Below are 15,025 nucleotides of genomic sequence, written 5' to 3'. Positions count from 1 at the left end.
AGTGACATTGGTTATCCACGTGAGTTTTTTAATAGGAAGAGTCTTATTTACTGAATTACTGGCAATCAGTACATTTTAATAACAATTATATTAGTCAACTCCAGAAAATACAATAAATGAATATAAATACTACCTTCTACATAAAAAGCCTGAGATGAGATTTTTTTTTATCTGCAATCATATTCTTTAAGTCCATTTTCCCAAGTAGGCTTCCAAATTTCTGAATGAAGACCTTAAATATGCCACAAGGAATAACTCAGACTAAACATTTCATACTGTGGATCTTATTTAGCAATTTAATAACTTTTAACAATTTTTTTACATTTTCTAAAAGTAAGCACTCACACTCTATTAAACAGGCAGACCTTTAAAAAGTTAAACCCTCTATGCTCAGCAGAAAGGAGGCACCTCAGAGACTGCAGTTCAAATTCCTCCTACACAGCTTGAGCCAACATATTAATTCCTGACCTGCAGCAAGTAACTCAAAAGGAAAAGACACACTTACATAGAATAGCTGCATAGCAGCAAAGCCTGTCATAAAGTGAGATTCCATATGTCCAGCTCCATTTTCTTATTATCATAAAACTTAGAATGGGAAGAAACTTTAGAGGTCATCACTAAGAAAGCCCTTTGCTCAACACATGAATCCTCTCAAAAGTATTACCGACGAGTTAACTCATTACACAATGAGAGCTGTGGTCTGAGAAAAGCAAGATGAGAAGTGCCAGAATCAAGAGTGATGAATGGAGTAGTAGTATCTGGTAAGGAAGAGAATGCTGTGGAGGCCAAGGAGAGAGAGCCTTCCAGCACCACGGCCTCTGCAAGTGGCAGCAAGGACAGCAGAAAATATGACTCTAGCTGGGGTCCTCCACCCTGTTCACCAGCACTCCTGGCTACTGAAAAAAAAAAAAAAAACAGTACTAATCAAAGTGAGCTTAATTTAAAAGCCATCTAGGAAACCTAAAGCCCCTAGTAGAGGACTAGCCAATCACTGTTTGGTTCAGAGTGAGACAAAAATAATAACGCTGACGCTATAGCAAGTCTTCTAAACATTTTGAAATCTGATACCAAAGCCCACAGCTTCTCATAAATCCTACAGTGGTACACGGTTTGGAAATGAGGGAGTTTTACAGAGACCTTCTACCATTAAATATTCCTTTCTTCAGTGTTATTTACAAATGGATTCCTTCTTAGAAATTATATTTAAATAACTTTAAAACTGTATTTCTTATAATAAATGCATTTAAGTCATCCTCAAATGCTTACTCAGTCTATTTGCTTTTATTTTCTTTTTCTTAATATACCTACTTAAAAGAAAAAGCTTTGTAACAAACCACGTACTCAGCTGTGTCACCCATCAGACAAGTCAGCTCAACATAAAGGATCACAAAGCTCTAGTTTCATTTAAGGTTGGGAGGAGACAGTATCTCAGAGTTGTCATGATTTTTAAAAAGTCAGCTCAGGAATTAAGATTGGGTATCAAGCAAAATGGTTGCAGTTTGAACCACCTACTCTATGAATTACAACTGAGCTAAAATGATGATTCCTAAGTATAACACATCTTACTTCTAATGTTTCTCAGCAATTAAATACCTAAAGAATCAACAAACCCCCAAGAAAGGAGAGAAAATGAACTTTTTTAAAGCTCACCATTCATCAACTACAGGAGGCTCGAAAGATGCCATGTGCCGGAGGCTCAGCCTCAAACTTGGCCCTGCAGAGGAAAACTCCAAATAAGATTTCTTCAAGAACTGCTCTCCCGCAGTACTAAATTACAAGCAGTGACCTCCCTGGAGGAGAAATTGGAGTCAACAGCTAGCTACAGGAGTGTACAAGCTAGGAGAAATGAAACCCAACTCCAGCACAAGGGATGCTATACTGGTTCCCTAATAATAACAACAATTATTGCAATACAAAAAGCAAAAGTACTGGAATGAAGTTATTTAAAGTATTTCAAAATTCACAGAATGATCAAAAAGAAAAATCCAAATTCATTCCATAAATAATCTGAATGGAATATAATCTCCAAACCTAGCCTCTCTCAAATAAAGTAGAATCCTCCAAGCCAAATTATAAAAGAAATACTACTCTATGACGATGGAGCTGCAGCACCACGCTCAGAAACTCACACAAGGACAAAAATTTAGTGTCAAGATGTTCACAACACAGCTCAATCCACAAAACCACGAGATAATTAAACTGACTGTTTTTAGATTTCAATCGGTTAGGCCAGAAACCTTATCCAAACTACACTGATGGAAATCAGCAAGACTGACTATAGCACTACCCAAGTAACAACCCCAGTATCTTATCTTTTGTTTTACCTTTTATCAGTTGATTCATGGGCTGACTGATGTTAAACTGATTAGTGCATGTGCCAGAAATCAGTTCAGAAATACAAGAGACTTAGAAGAATCAAACTCATGAATGAAAATGCTGACGTCATAGTTCAGCTCCCAATAGAGCTTAGAGTAGTATGTGAAAATACAGTGCATCTTTGGGGATGTTGCATCACCAATGCCATTTATTAAAGGAGAGAAGAAAAAAACTCTTGCTTTGAAAGAGGAAAGGAAGAAGAAAAAAAAAAAAAGAAAGAAAAGCTGTATTACCTAAACAACATTTTCCCTACACAAATATGAAAAATACAAAATGTGTACACCCCACAAACAAGCGTAACTTGTAAACCTATGGCATGTTTCTTGTTATTTGTTAGAAGTAGTATTTCTGAAAAATAATTGTTATATCTCTAAATACCTAGAACATAGTCCCCCATACCAACCTTAAATTTTTCTCCCGCCACATGGCTTATCATTCAAAACAGAATGCACAATACAGCTAGACAGGTTCTATTTCTCCACTGAAAACTACCTGGCATTGCCACACCACAGCTAATTTTAAGCAATTCTGAATATAATGGGATAGGACACAGTGACCAGAGGCAAGCTACCAGTTTTTATGTGTGGGGAAGAGGAAAAAAATGCTTCTATTTAACGATATAAGCCAATAAATAAAGAGATTATAAAAAATTTGATTAATTTAGAACTTTTAAAAGCACCTAGTGATGTGGATTGTTCACATTTTTCATCTCTTGGCAGAGCTGCAAATACAACAAATAATATAAACTTCTGTAGTTTAGGCACAATTTACTAAAATCCTTTTATCTGAGACACTTAAGTTACTGATTCCTAGATCCCCAATGTTTCCCCGAAAATTTAAGATTATTACATTCTTGTAAATTAACTGTGACCCTCAGATTCTTAGTAACCTCTCGGAAGAACAAAATACAAGGACACTCTCTCTTCTTTACCATTCATAGAGTTTAAAGGAGCCATTTACCCAAATGGATTTTTTAAACATTTAAGCAATAAACAATTCTGTCAATAAACATTTTTAAAAGATCTTATTAAGTTAAAATGCAAACATGCCAGTTTTATCTGTAAATCTAAAATGTTAAAAGAGATCATTTCACATTTCCATCACAAATATCTTTGATAGAACATCACTACCCCCTTGTGGATTCACAATAAAAAATCCTTATCTTGAATCTTCACGTTTTAAGTGTTTCACTCGGCTGAACGTTCATTACAGTTTACATTTTCTTCACTAAGAAGGGCTATTTTAATCACTTTTTTAAAAGGAAAAAAAAAACCCTTAACACTTTAAAAAAACAAATCCTATCAACTTCTTCATCTTCCAAACATCCCATTTGGGGAATGTTCTTTATACAGTATACCTATCTACCGATTTCACAATGGTAACCACATCAGTGTGCCACTTTTTCTCAGAATATCTGAATTTACACTTCCAATCATCACTTTGGGATTATTTTTAACAATAAATGGGAAGTTTTTTTTTTTGTTTTTTTTTTTTAATCAAAGCATCTTTTTTCTATTTGGTAATTCCATACCTTGTACCCATTTCTTTTTATTGCTCCCAAGTGGTTTGATATCCAAGTGCCCCAGAAAACCAACAGGGCACATACAGCCTCTGAAAAGATTTTTCAGAAAAAGACAAAAAACCAAATCTAAGTTTTAAAAGATAAAATTAGTTCTTGAAAGTATTAACCTACCTTCAAAAAGCCTCCTACCAATCTAAATCAAGCCCGGTGATGGAAAAAAAAAAAAAAGGTATCTTTTGTTTCAAAGCTGGAAAGAAAGGCTTTCTGTGTTTTGTTTCTTTTTTGAAGGAGTACCTCTGGTTTTATCTGTGTATCATTCTAGTATAAAACGCAGATATATCTTGTTAAACATGCACTGTGAAAAAGATTAAATAACAAGTTGATCGCTTGTTACAGACACTCAGATTTAGTTGAACATATAAATCATTCCTGCAGTAAGTCATATGCTACATGGAGAAGGTTACAGTCATGACTTGTCCTGCTGCCCTTACTGGGAATTAGCTCCCCATTCTCTCACAGATGTTGAACACCAAAGTAGGGCCACAGTAATTTACTATTATTATGAGAAGACAAATGTCAGAACTCATTCCAATGGGTAGGTGAGAATACAGAAGGAAAAGTAATCCATTTTGCAAGTGTTTTTAACTGACTACATACATAATCTTCCCTTGAGGTAAAGGATAAGGAAAAATGGGAAAGGCACTGCATGTTCTGTTGAATGAATGAAAGCTGTGTGTCCCAAACAACTTTTCACATGTCAACCCCATTGAGATTGTACGTCTACAAGTACCAATTAGACACTATGTCCAAAGCTAGTGACCAACCTTAGGGCAGGAGCGATCATGTTTTGCTTTTTGAGGATTCTGCTGTTATGGCTGTTGCTGGGTTTTGAGGGGAGGGAAGATAGGAGGGCATTTTAGATGGCGTTAGGAAGTGACACTAGTGGTAAGACTTATGCTACTTAATTAGTCTCCAATAATTAGCACATTTAAAAAAAAGTTAAGAACTCAGTCCCAAACATTTCTTCCAAGGCATACCAGTTTGTGTACATGTAACTACAAAACTATACTTCAGACAGTAGAGTGATGAAAACAGCCCTAAACCCACGTCCTGGTCACCTTCTACTAAAGGTCTCAGGAAGGGATATGTTATATGACTTGAAAGGCCCGGTAAAACTCGGAGGAAAAACATAAGTGACGGGACTTTTCTAAATGAGCAAAGGACTCGTGCATAAGAAGACACGCAACTATATCAAGAATGAGCAAAGCATTAGGGGTAAATGTGGAAGAACCATTAAAAAATATCTGTGGTCCTTTCATCTTATGCTGTGTCAATAAGTTGAAAGTAAACGAACAATCCTCTAAAAAAAGAGTGCAAGGGGAAGTAATGTGGCTGACACTTGGCCTCTCTTTGCAGTGGGGTACATAATATTTCTCTTTTAGTCCAGGGTAATGAGCTAAAAAAATGCTCAGGAAGCATTACCAGTCTTTACACAAGGAGGCCCATGACCTTCTACAAGCAATGGTGTTCAAAGCAGAAAGATGCAATACAACCTTAGAAACATACAGCCAGCATACTGATAGCAGCAAACAATCCTTTACTTTCTCCCACCACATAAAAAATCAGGGGCTGCTGTCTATTGTCAATATATACAGAGAAAGACTTCCTTAGAAATATATGATAAATATCAGGGGATGGAAGACAAACTATTTCTGATTAATCACAGGACTGATGGACATGACCTACTCTTCCCTTACCTGGGTGGCACAAAATAAAAAGATCTGATAGTCTGGTCAACTCGTATCCTGAACCTAAGCCGGATTAGAAATTCAAAAAAATTCTAAAGAAAGACAGATTACACACCATAACATGCAAAACAGAGCGAATGACCATGCACTCTCAGTCAAGTCACATGTACAAGGAAGCACAGCAAGAACGTTTCTTGCCTGACACTCAAATCTCGGATACACCAGACTGAAGACAGTACAATCACAAGCAAATTAACATTAGGAAAAGAACCCATACTTCTTTGTGAATGAAGTCCCCAAGTGAAGCTGGCTATGCCCAAAGAAACGTACCGTTATTAAATCAAAGAGACAGACAGAAGCTGTATAAACTGCAGCAAAAACAAATTTCCAAATTTGTGATATCTAGTCACCAAACTACTATCACCCCTTGCCTTGTAGTTTAAATCCTATTCTATCTACCTATCCTTAGAGGAACAAGAAGTAACACTTCCCTGTGGCACATACACGACAAAAGGCAAGGTGGACACCCCTTTTTACGGAAAGACAAAGCCTATGAATCCACAGATCCACAAATACCTTTTTAATAGTAATGATGACGAGGGCAATAAAAGAAGCCTTTTTACGTGGGAAGGGGCATACAATAAAGGAAAGTCTGAAGAATATAAAGAAACGTATGATTTAAGTCATCTAGAACATCAAAAAAAAGCATGGTAAGTGATTTTAGAAGGTACAGAACATTTTAGAAAACGATCTATATGATGGAAATACAAAAGAAACACTCATCACCAAAACACCACCTGTCACCACAAAAAATATTCAGTCACATATTCACACGAACAAAAGACACTGATAAAACACATACTATCACAGTTCTAAGCAAGAGATCTTCTTAAGAGTACAGTATTAGCAGAATTGGCTTCTATATACATTTTGAAGGGGGGAATGTGATTCAATAGAGGAGAAAAAGAAAAAGTGTATTCCACATTAATTTTTTATTATCGTCATCAGTAGTTATACCTAGCCTGCATCCAAAAAGAATTTGTGGCTATTTACCAAAGAGAGAGTAAGACATAAATAACTGTACCACTAAAAAGCACAAAGTATTAAAAGTCTTAGAGAAGAAGAGCAGTGATAATTATACCAGATACCTAGGCTAAGAACAGTTACCACAATTAGGCATTAAATTTAGATATAATACTTTCTGGCAATGCAAATGTAACAGCAGCTCCTGTACTTCTTACTATCTGATGATGTAAAACATACCAGTTAATCAGAAGAGAAAAATACTTTTCTACCACTCCCTTATATAAAGAATGTGCTTCTATTTATGTTCGTCTATACACACCTAGTATAATGCTGATGCTCAAATGTTAAATAAGCATTCCAATCAGTCAGAAACCTAAATGACCACAATTGATGCCTAGGCAATTATAAAAAAGGTTGGCTTTACTTTTTTTTTCTACAGACACAAACACACAGGCAGCAGGAAGCTGTTAAATGCCTCTCCCAGTCCACCCTCCCCACACCCCGACTTCTAGAGTATAATAAGATACTAGCTAGTAAGAGTGTATTTTTGCAAGATTACAATCCAAAAAAATTGAAATTAAGAAAAGAATTCCTTATAAGAAAGCATAAAAGACAAAAACAAGAGACACTGAAATTTCATTCATACCAAAAGACTAACAAAACTCAAGCAAGGTCGCATAACCCACACAGATCCTTGAACATACAAGAAGCTCAGTAAATGTCTCTTGAAAGAATGGTTTCACTAATGCGAGTATGGGTGTAAGGATTTCTCCTCAAAAGGAGAGATTCAAAGGTCCCACAAAAAAGGGAACCAACACGACTATGTGGGGGAAGGAAGAGAACAAAAAAATCACCTTCCGCTGCCTTTTCCGTAAGGAAATCAGAGAGAAGTACAACTGCACACAAAGAGGTATTTCCCCAAACTTTTAGGGAATGGAAAACAAAGAATGACCCAGAGTAAAGGAGGAGTGGGGAAAAAATGTTACACCACAAGACGGGTTACTTCAAAATCCACCCGAAAGATCCCAGAAAGACACATGACCTGACACCTGGCAAAAAAAGGGAATGAAAATAATGACACCTGACTCTAAAGAATACTCTATTTTAGGGAGAAAGCCTAAAACCTCCAGCGACAAAAAATGAAATAGACATGTGGATAAGCAAGATACATAAATATGTCTTATAGAGTAAGTAAGATCAACTTAACAACAATAAGACAACCCAATCATAAAATGGGTGAAGGACTTGAATAAACATTTCACCAAAGAGGACATTCAAATGGCCACCAAACACATAAAAAAGTGATCAGGATCATTAGCCATCAGAGGGATGCAAATCAAAACCACACTGAGATACCATTTCACCCCCACTAGCATGGCTAAGATAAAATACAGAAAATATCAAATGCTGTCAAGGATGTGGAGAAACTGGAACCCCATCTATTGCTGGTGGGAATGCAAAATGGCACTGCTGTTGTGGAAAACAGTATGATGGTCCCTCAAAAAACAAAAAATAGAACTACCATATGACCCAGCAATTCCACTCCTAGGTATATACCCAAAAGACTTGGAAGGAAAAACTCAAGAAGACTTGTACATCAATGTTCACTGCAACACTACTCACAACAGCCAAAAGGTGGAAACAACCTAAGTGCCCATGAACAGGTGAACGAATAAACAAAATGTGGTATATACACACGACGGAATACTACTCAGCCAGTAGGAGAAGTGAAGTCTTGATACATGCTACGGCATGGATGGAGCTTGAAGACATTATGCTGAGCGAAATAAGCCAATCACAAAAGGACAGGTATTGTATGATCTCATTTATATAAAAAGAAAAAAAAGGTAAATGTACAGAGATCAAAGTCTATTAGTGGTTACCAGGGGCAAGAGGGAGGGGGAAAAGGGAGGTTAACAGTGATGGAAAAATCACATTGATTAAAGGTAGGGCTGCACGGCAGCCGATTATTGTAATTGCTGTCAATAAGTCATACACCTGTAAAAAGTTGAACTGGCTAAAGTTGTGTGACAAATATATTTACGACAATGACAAAAAAACAAAAAAGAGTAGCTACTGAGGCTGCTTATGTACAACCAAATACCTCATGGGATTTGGTTCCTTGGTTTGGAGTTTAGGGTCATAGTTTCACGGACATCCAAGTTAAATGGCCTAATAACGTGTTTAGTGCTTCTGTTCCACCTACTAGTTCACTGTGTAGTGCCTGGGGTCTTAAAAGCTTGCAAGACATTCTAGGCACAACGATTGGTCTCTATTCGCCTGGAACAACAGAGGAAGAAGGCGCACCAGGAACAGGAAGAGGATATGGAATGTGTGCATAATTGCCTCCATGAGACCTGCACTGGATGCCTCCTTTGCCATGAGACCAGGGAACCAGATGGTGCCTAGTTACCATTACTGAACATTCTGATCAAAGATTCCACAGAAGGATCCTGATCAAAAGGAGGAAAATGCAGAACAGAATTTCAAATTCTCATGGACTGTAGACTTTCTGGAGTCATGGAGGGTGGACGAACCCCTGAAGCTATTGTCGAGATAATCTTTACCTTAAACCAGAAATATCCCCTGAAGTCATCTTAAAACTGAAGAACAGTTTAGCTTAACCAGAAAAAAAGGTCTGCCTTGAGCAATTACGCTCTTTTAAAAACTATTTATATGGGATCAAATTGACAACAGCAACTCAAAAGATTACAAAGTAACCTTATGGGGCACTGACTTTATGTTGACGAGGAACAACTCAGAAAAGGAGGATTAGGGCTTGTTACACAACTCAAAGAATGTAATTAATGTCACTGGATTATACATGTTGCAACTGTTGATTCACTGTATGTTTTTGCTATGTATATTTTCAGCAACAACAAAATAAATGAAGTTTACGCGAAAAAAAGGTTTTCTTTTGAAAAAGAAAACCTGGCCCAATCTGACCTTGAGTAGAGGTTGCTGTATATACATCAACATTTTGAATCCACTGAACAATGAAATGGAGAAATGCAACATTTCCCAGAAACGGGACAAGTAAGTTCTTCAAGAAGACAAGGAAAAAAAATTCCACAGGTCTTAAAATCTTGTCAAAAAATGGGGAAGGGGCGTGGGAGGAGGGAGTGATGTTCTAATATGAAGCCAAACAGAAAGATGTAAAAAAGACAAGTTGTTAAGAGAAGCTGGTGAGCCTGACAAGAGAACGCCCTGCACTGGAAGACTAAGAGGAAACGCTGATTTCTAATAGTCCATGGAGAGGGGTGACCACATTAAACTCAAGGAGCCTCATTTTAGACATAATCCCAAGTATGCTCCTCTTGCTCACCTTTACCACTTTGCCTTCCCTGGCCCACTGTATTGAGCATTCTGCTTACAGTGAAAAACCCAAAAGACAGCCAGCCAGTGGAATGGAGTAGGGCATGGAAGGATACACCATAGAAACTGGTTCATTGTACTGGGTTTACTCCAATATACAGAGCAGATATTCAACTCCATTTTTCCAAGGGTCATTAATACTACACCCTAAAATTCCATCCAATACACACTTCAATTCCATCAAGTTTATTACAGACACATACAGCATAAAAACTAAAAGAAACAACAACAAAAAAAAAGGAAATGAGGTCAAAAACTCTACTTTCTGGCAATGGGTATTATGCCCACTGAATAATTCCATATTAACTGAAAGGTGAAATCCGGAAGCCAAACCTAACGCCAACCACTAGTAACTTGAGATGGAGGTGGTCTCCTTGCAACAAAAGTGGTTAAAGGTTCAGTGCTCAGAGCCTGACAGAGCTTGTTGGAGAGGGTGAGTCTCCAAACTAAGCCTGACAAAAAGTAAGACTTTGCCCTTGAGTGACAGCAGGTAGCAGTCGTCCCAAGCTTTGGGAGGGCAGGAAGTGAGGGAGACAAGAGGAGGACAGGCACCTGACTCGAGGAGGCTCAGTTCAAATCATTCCTTGGCCCAAGTGCCAAACAGCTAAACACACGAATTATGATACTCAAGCAAAAAAAGACTTCTTTTCCTCAAGTTCACAACCTCTCTTAATTATTTAAATGCCCAAACACGTAACAGGAATGTATTTATGGCCGTCCATTCCCAGTTCTGTCACAGAATCGCATATTCTTCTCACGTATCGCCTATCATTTGCCCAAAATACATATCTTTCCTCTACGTTGCAGTAAAGAAATCAACATAACTTTTCCCCCTACAAGAAATCAAGCAGAGGATACCACCCGCCCCTAAATTCAGAATGATTAAGCTCTGGTCGTATCAGCAAGCACTCCACACTTAGTATATTCAAGGACTTGGTGAACATTCAGGACGTCATTCTGCTTATTCAGTACAGCACAAATGACAAATGAAAGAGTGGTAAGATTGGCCATTTATCAATGATACTTCTTCCTGATTCTTCTAAGCCTGAAGAGTTACCAACCACAGTAACACATCTCTATATTCTTACACATAAAGGTCCCCACATATGCCCAAATGTATAGATGGTCATCTACCCCTTCCAACTTTCTGCATATAAGGGACATGATTTTATCTATGAATATATACGCACGTGTGTATATGTAAATAAATGTATACCCCTAAGATAATCGCTTTTTCGCCAAAAGAGAACCAGGACAGCAAAAAATGGCATTCAAACTTCTCCTTCACCTGAAAGCTATAAGATCCAAAGAAATGTCTGGATCCCACAAGAGACAACATCAGGGCCAAAGGAAGGTTCTAGTACACAGAGCACACAAGCAACCCCTTCCCAAAAAGCACGTAGGCGACATGGGTGTCTACACTCCCTTTTCTGGAGGTGAAAGGCATATGGCTTCTTCTTACCCAGCCAGCATGAATACAATTTAAGAAAATTAGAAAAAGTCAAGGTAACAGGGCTCACTAAATATGGCTGACTGGGAAACAGAAGCCATAAGGAGGCTATGAGTTCTCTTAAAAAAGAAATGGGAAGTTTATTTCCAGTGAAGGTTCAAAGACTTTGAACGCAGGATGCACAAAGTGTGGTTCTGAATGCACAGAAGATAGTGATCACGTCAGAAAACAAGGGCATGTGACCCTTTTCCCTGTGGGGTACAGGGTCAACTGGTGAACGCTGTCCCCGAACACCGTGCAAGAGTAAACTGGAAACAAAAATATACCCTTCTCTCCCTCAGACATAAAAGTAATTATCATGGCCCCTTTTCACTCAAGTACCAGGCACAATGGAAGCCCTGTCCTACATCTTCTTGGGGCACCCACCCTCATCCCCACAAGAAACTCTGAGGAAAAAGAGCATGTTAGGGCCGATGGACAAATGGGGAAAAGAGCATTAGAATATCCAATTTTTCCCATAAGAATAGGAGAGCAACTCAAAGGGTATTCAGGAAATGAGCTCACCCTAAACCAGGAAAGTGTGTGGAGAGTATACACAATCTGTAAGAAGTATCTGCTTTCCTATTCGAGAACGACTTCAGGACTGCACAGGCCCCCACTATGCACTGGGTGAGGGAAGAAGAGCTGGGGTAGCCCGAGGGTCAAGAGATAGTGTGCAGAGGCCCCAAAAGACTCCACAGAGGCTGAAAGGATGAGCCAGACCCCTCTGCCAAGGAAGGACCAGGGTCACAGAAGGTAAAGGGCAAGAGAGTCTGGAGCTCCTCACTTGCCATAGAAACGGAGACCCCACCCTCCTGGCTGGAAGGGGTGCAAGGGCAAGAGTAGGATGTGAAAGGCTGCTAGGGGCAGGAAGCTGCGCAGGCCCCCTTCCCAGGGAGCGAAGGGGGAGGGGTCACACCAGGCCCTCCTGCCTGGGGACGCTCAGCAGGAGGGGGTCCCCCTGGTGGGGAGAGGAGCGGGGACCCCCATCTGCTCGCAAGGCGCCTACGGAGCTCAAGGGTGATGCTGGACAGAGTCTGTCTGGCCCTGCCCGCTGGAGAGACAGGGGGCCGGCGAGGGCTGACCGCCGGCCGCTGCCGCTCGACGGGTACCGGCCCGAAGCAGTGGGGCGCGGGGCCAGAGGGGGCCTGCGGCGGCTAAACTTTCCGCCCCACGGCCCCCCACCGGGACCCGGCCGGGCAGCGGGGGGCGCGCGCCGCGGGGCGGGAGCGGCGGGGATGCCCGTCCGGGTGGGGGAGGCGCTGGCCCTCCGCGGCTCCTCCTCCTCGGCTGGGCCCGGCCCCCGCCCGGAGCCCCCCGCCCCCTCCGTCCCAGCCAGCCCCCGGGGTGGGGGTGTGGGGCGCTGCGCTCCGCCGCCCGGCGAGTCACCTCAGGACTCGGCCGCGCTCCGCCCCCCCACCCCGGCCCCCTCCCTGGCCGGGGCGCCCGCCCGCCGCGCCCCCGCGCTCCCGCCCGGCGCCGCCGATGCCCGGGATGTCCGGCGGGGCCGAGTCCGCTGCCCACCGCGCCGCCCCCCAGCCCCGCACGCTCCGGCTCGTACCTTCCGGCTTGTTTTCGGCAGCCATTTCCCCTCCGCGCGCCACATCCTCCTCCTCCTCGCGACCGGGACCCCGAGCGCGCGCCTCGTACCGCCGCCGCCGCCGGCCCAGCCACCCCGCCGCCGCCGCGCACCCGCCCTGGCCCCGCCCCGCGGCCCACGCACAGCGCCCGTTGGGCCGCGCTGCTGCCACTCATCTCTCCCGCCACCAATCGCCCCGCACCAGGGGTCTCACTACTCTCCGGGAGGAGCGTCCTATCCATCTGGCCCATTGGCTGGTCACCACCCAACGGACTAAAGGGATTGGCCAAGAATCAACGCCCCCTCCCCACCCACTCCCAGGAAAGCCCGCCTTCCGGACCTAAACAAAGCTTCCCAGTGGACAGAGTCCGAAAGAACTGTCCATTCAGGACGGGACCGACACGGAATATTTCCTCGAGGCCGAGACGTGGCGTTTTGATTGGGCGTTACTACAGTGTTTCCCAGGCCGCGCAGACCAATCAAAGGGGGTTCCCGGAACTCGGGCGCGGCGAGGGGAAGCCCCGCCTCTCAGCGTGACCGTCAAGAGAAAAGCGCTCGCTCATTGGCGCGCTGGGGCTTTTCCCGCGTGCTCCCGGGGCTGAAGGACGTTCCCGGGGAAGCCGCTGCCGGCGTGTGGGGTCCCGGTGGCAGCAGAGGACGCGGCGGGATCTCCGGAATCCCGCAGCGTGCTGCTGCCAGGGAGTGCGGGGCGCGGCGGAGCCGAGGTCCGCCGAGCGCCACACTCCGGAGCCCGTCGGCCGGGAGTCCGGGCATCGCTGCCGCCGGTGGGGGAAGAGCGATCGCAGGCCCCGCCCCTTCCCCTCCCCCCCCCCGCCACCGGCGTCCCGCCCCCAGCCTGGCGCCGCTGCCTTCCTCCGGGCCGGTCGCGAGGCCGGCCTGTGCGCGCTTCCCGCTCCTCGCCCCCGGTGTGCTCCGTTGTCCCCTTTTCTGGCGGCTTAAAATACTGAAACTTTATTTTGGTCACGTTGCTCATGTGACCCACAGAGTCGATGACTCATAAATGCCTGTCCCAGGATGAGGCAGCTGCAAGGAATATGAGGGACGTGGTAGAGCCCGGCGCGCCTGTGTGGAGGGCGAGGCAGCCAAGTTTCCTTCCATCCTGGGTTAGATGTGTGGTCTTCCTCATACATCTCCCAGCTCCTGGGCTGTTCAGAGTGTCTAGCTGTGAAGTGGGGAGACGAGCTAGGTCTGTCCGGGAGAGAAATCCTAGAAACAGAGGCAAGGGTCCATCGTGTGGGGACACATAAGAACACTTGCAGCTTTTCTGGAAACCTGTCCACCTTTAGTGAGCTAGCACTGTGCAGAGCAGCCCAAAGCAATGTGAGGTGGCAGGGTGCCACGCTCAAAATGAAAATGCCCACTCCAGAGAAATTCAGAACCCCTGCACGTGGGCAGGACATACCCGAAACAAAGGAGAAGGCTATAATCCTAAAGTTAAAACAAAGAGAAGTCAAGTAGAAAGCAGAGCTCCAATTCCTCTGTGTGGGTTTCATACGGTTTGCAGTGTGAACATTCCATTCCTGTACATCTATTTTTCCCTTTGCTACTGTCGGTGACAACTAGCAGAATCAGAGAAAGGTCCACGTTCACATGCTTTGGTGTTAAGGTTGACTGTCACAGTGAATTTTGTGCCAATCCTAACTACATGTCTTTTTCTAGTCTTCAGAAGTGAAAATTTCTCAAGTTTTCTTGAAATAAAGATGTCCCAAAAGAATGTTTTGTATTATACACTCATTCTTCAAAAACTTTAATTTTATGAGCCCCCCAAAACGCAAAATTTTAACAACTACAGTACAATATTTTATCGATTAGCATTTTTAATAGCACCTGTGCTGACGATTTCTGTAGTGAAACATTCTTAAAAGTGCTGGTGGCATTGTAAATTAGCG

General features: G+C 42.8%; 1 protein-coding gene across 3 annotated transcripts in view; it reads right to left on the bottom strand.

Annotated features, from left to right (window-relative positions):
• Positions 1-13,200, bottom strand: part of CAMTA1 (calmodulin binding transcription activator 1) — a 1,094,671-nt gene extending 1,081,471 nt beyond the window's left edge. For all 3 annotated transcript variants that reach the window (XR_010321279.1, XM_064281181.1, XM_064281182.1), the window contains exon 1: positions 13,098-13,200. Coding sequence is in view for 2 of the 3 variants with exons in the window: in XM_064281181.1 (XP_064137251.1) it covers positions 13,098-13,142 (45 nt within the window). In the remaining variant the exon portion in view is untranslated. The remainder of the gene's footprint in view (positions 1-13,097) is intronic.
• Positions 13,201-15,025: the final 1,825 nt, after the last annotated feature.

The sequence above is a fragment of the Loxodonta africana genome, chromosome 3 (genome assembly GCF_030014295.1).
Source record: "Loxodonta africana isolate mLoxAfr1 chromosome 3, mLoxAfr1.hap2, whole genome shotgun sequence".
In the NCBI taxonomy this organism is placed as follows: Eukaryota; Metazoa; Chordata; class Mammalia; order Proboscidea; family Elephantidae; genus Loxodonta; species Loxodonta africana.
This window is presented reverse-complemented; position numbering and strand designations above follow the sequence as displayed.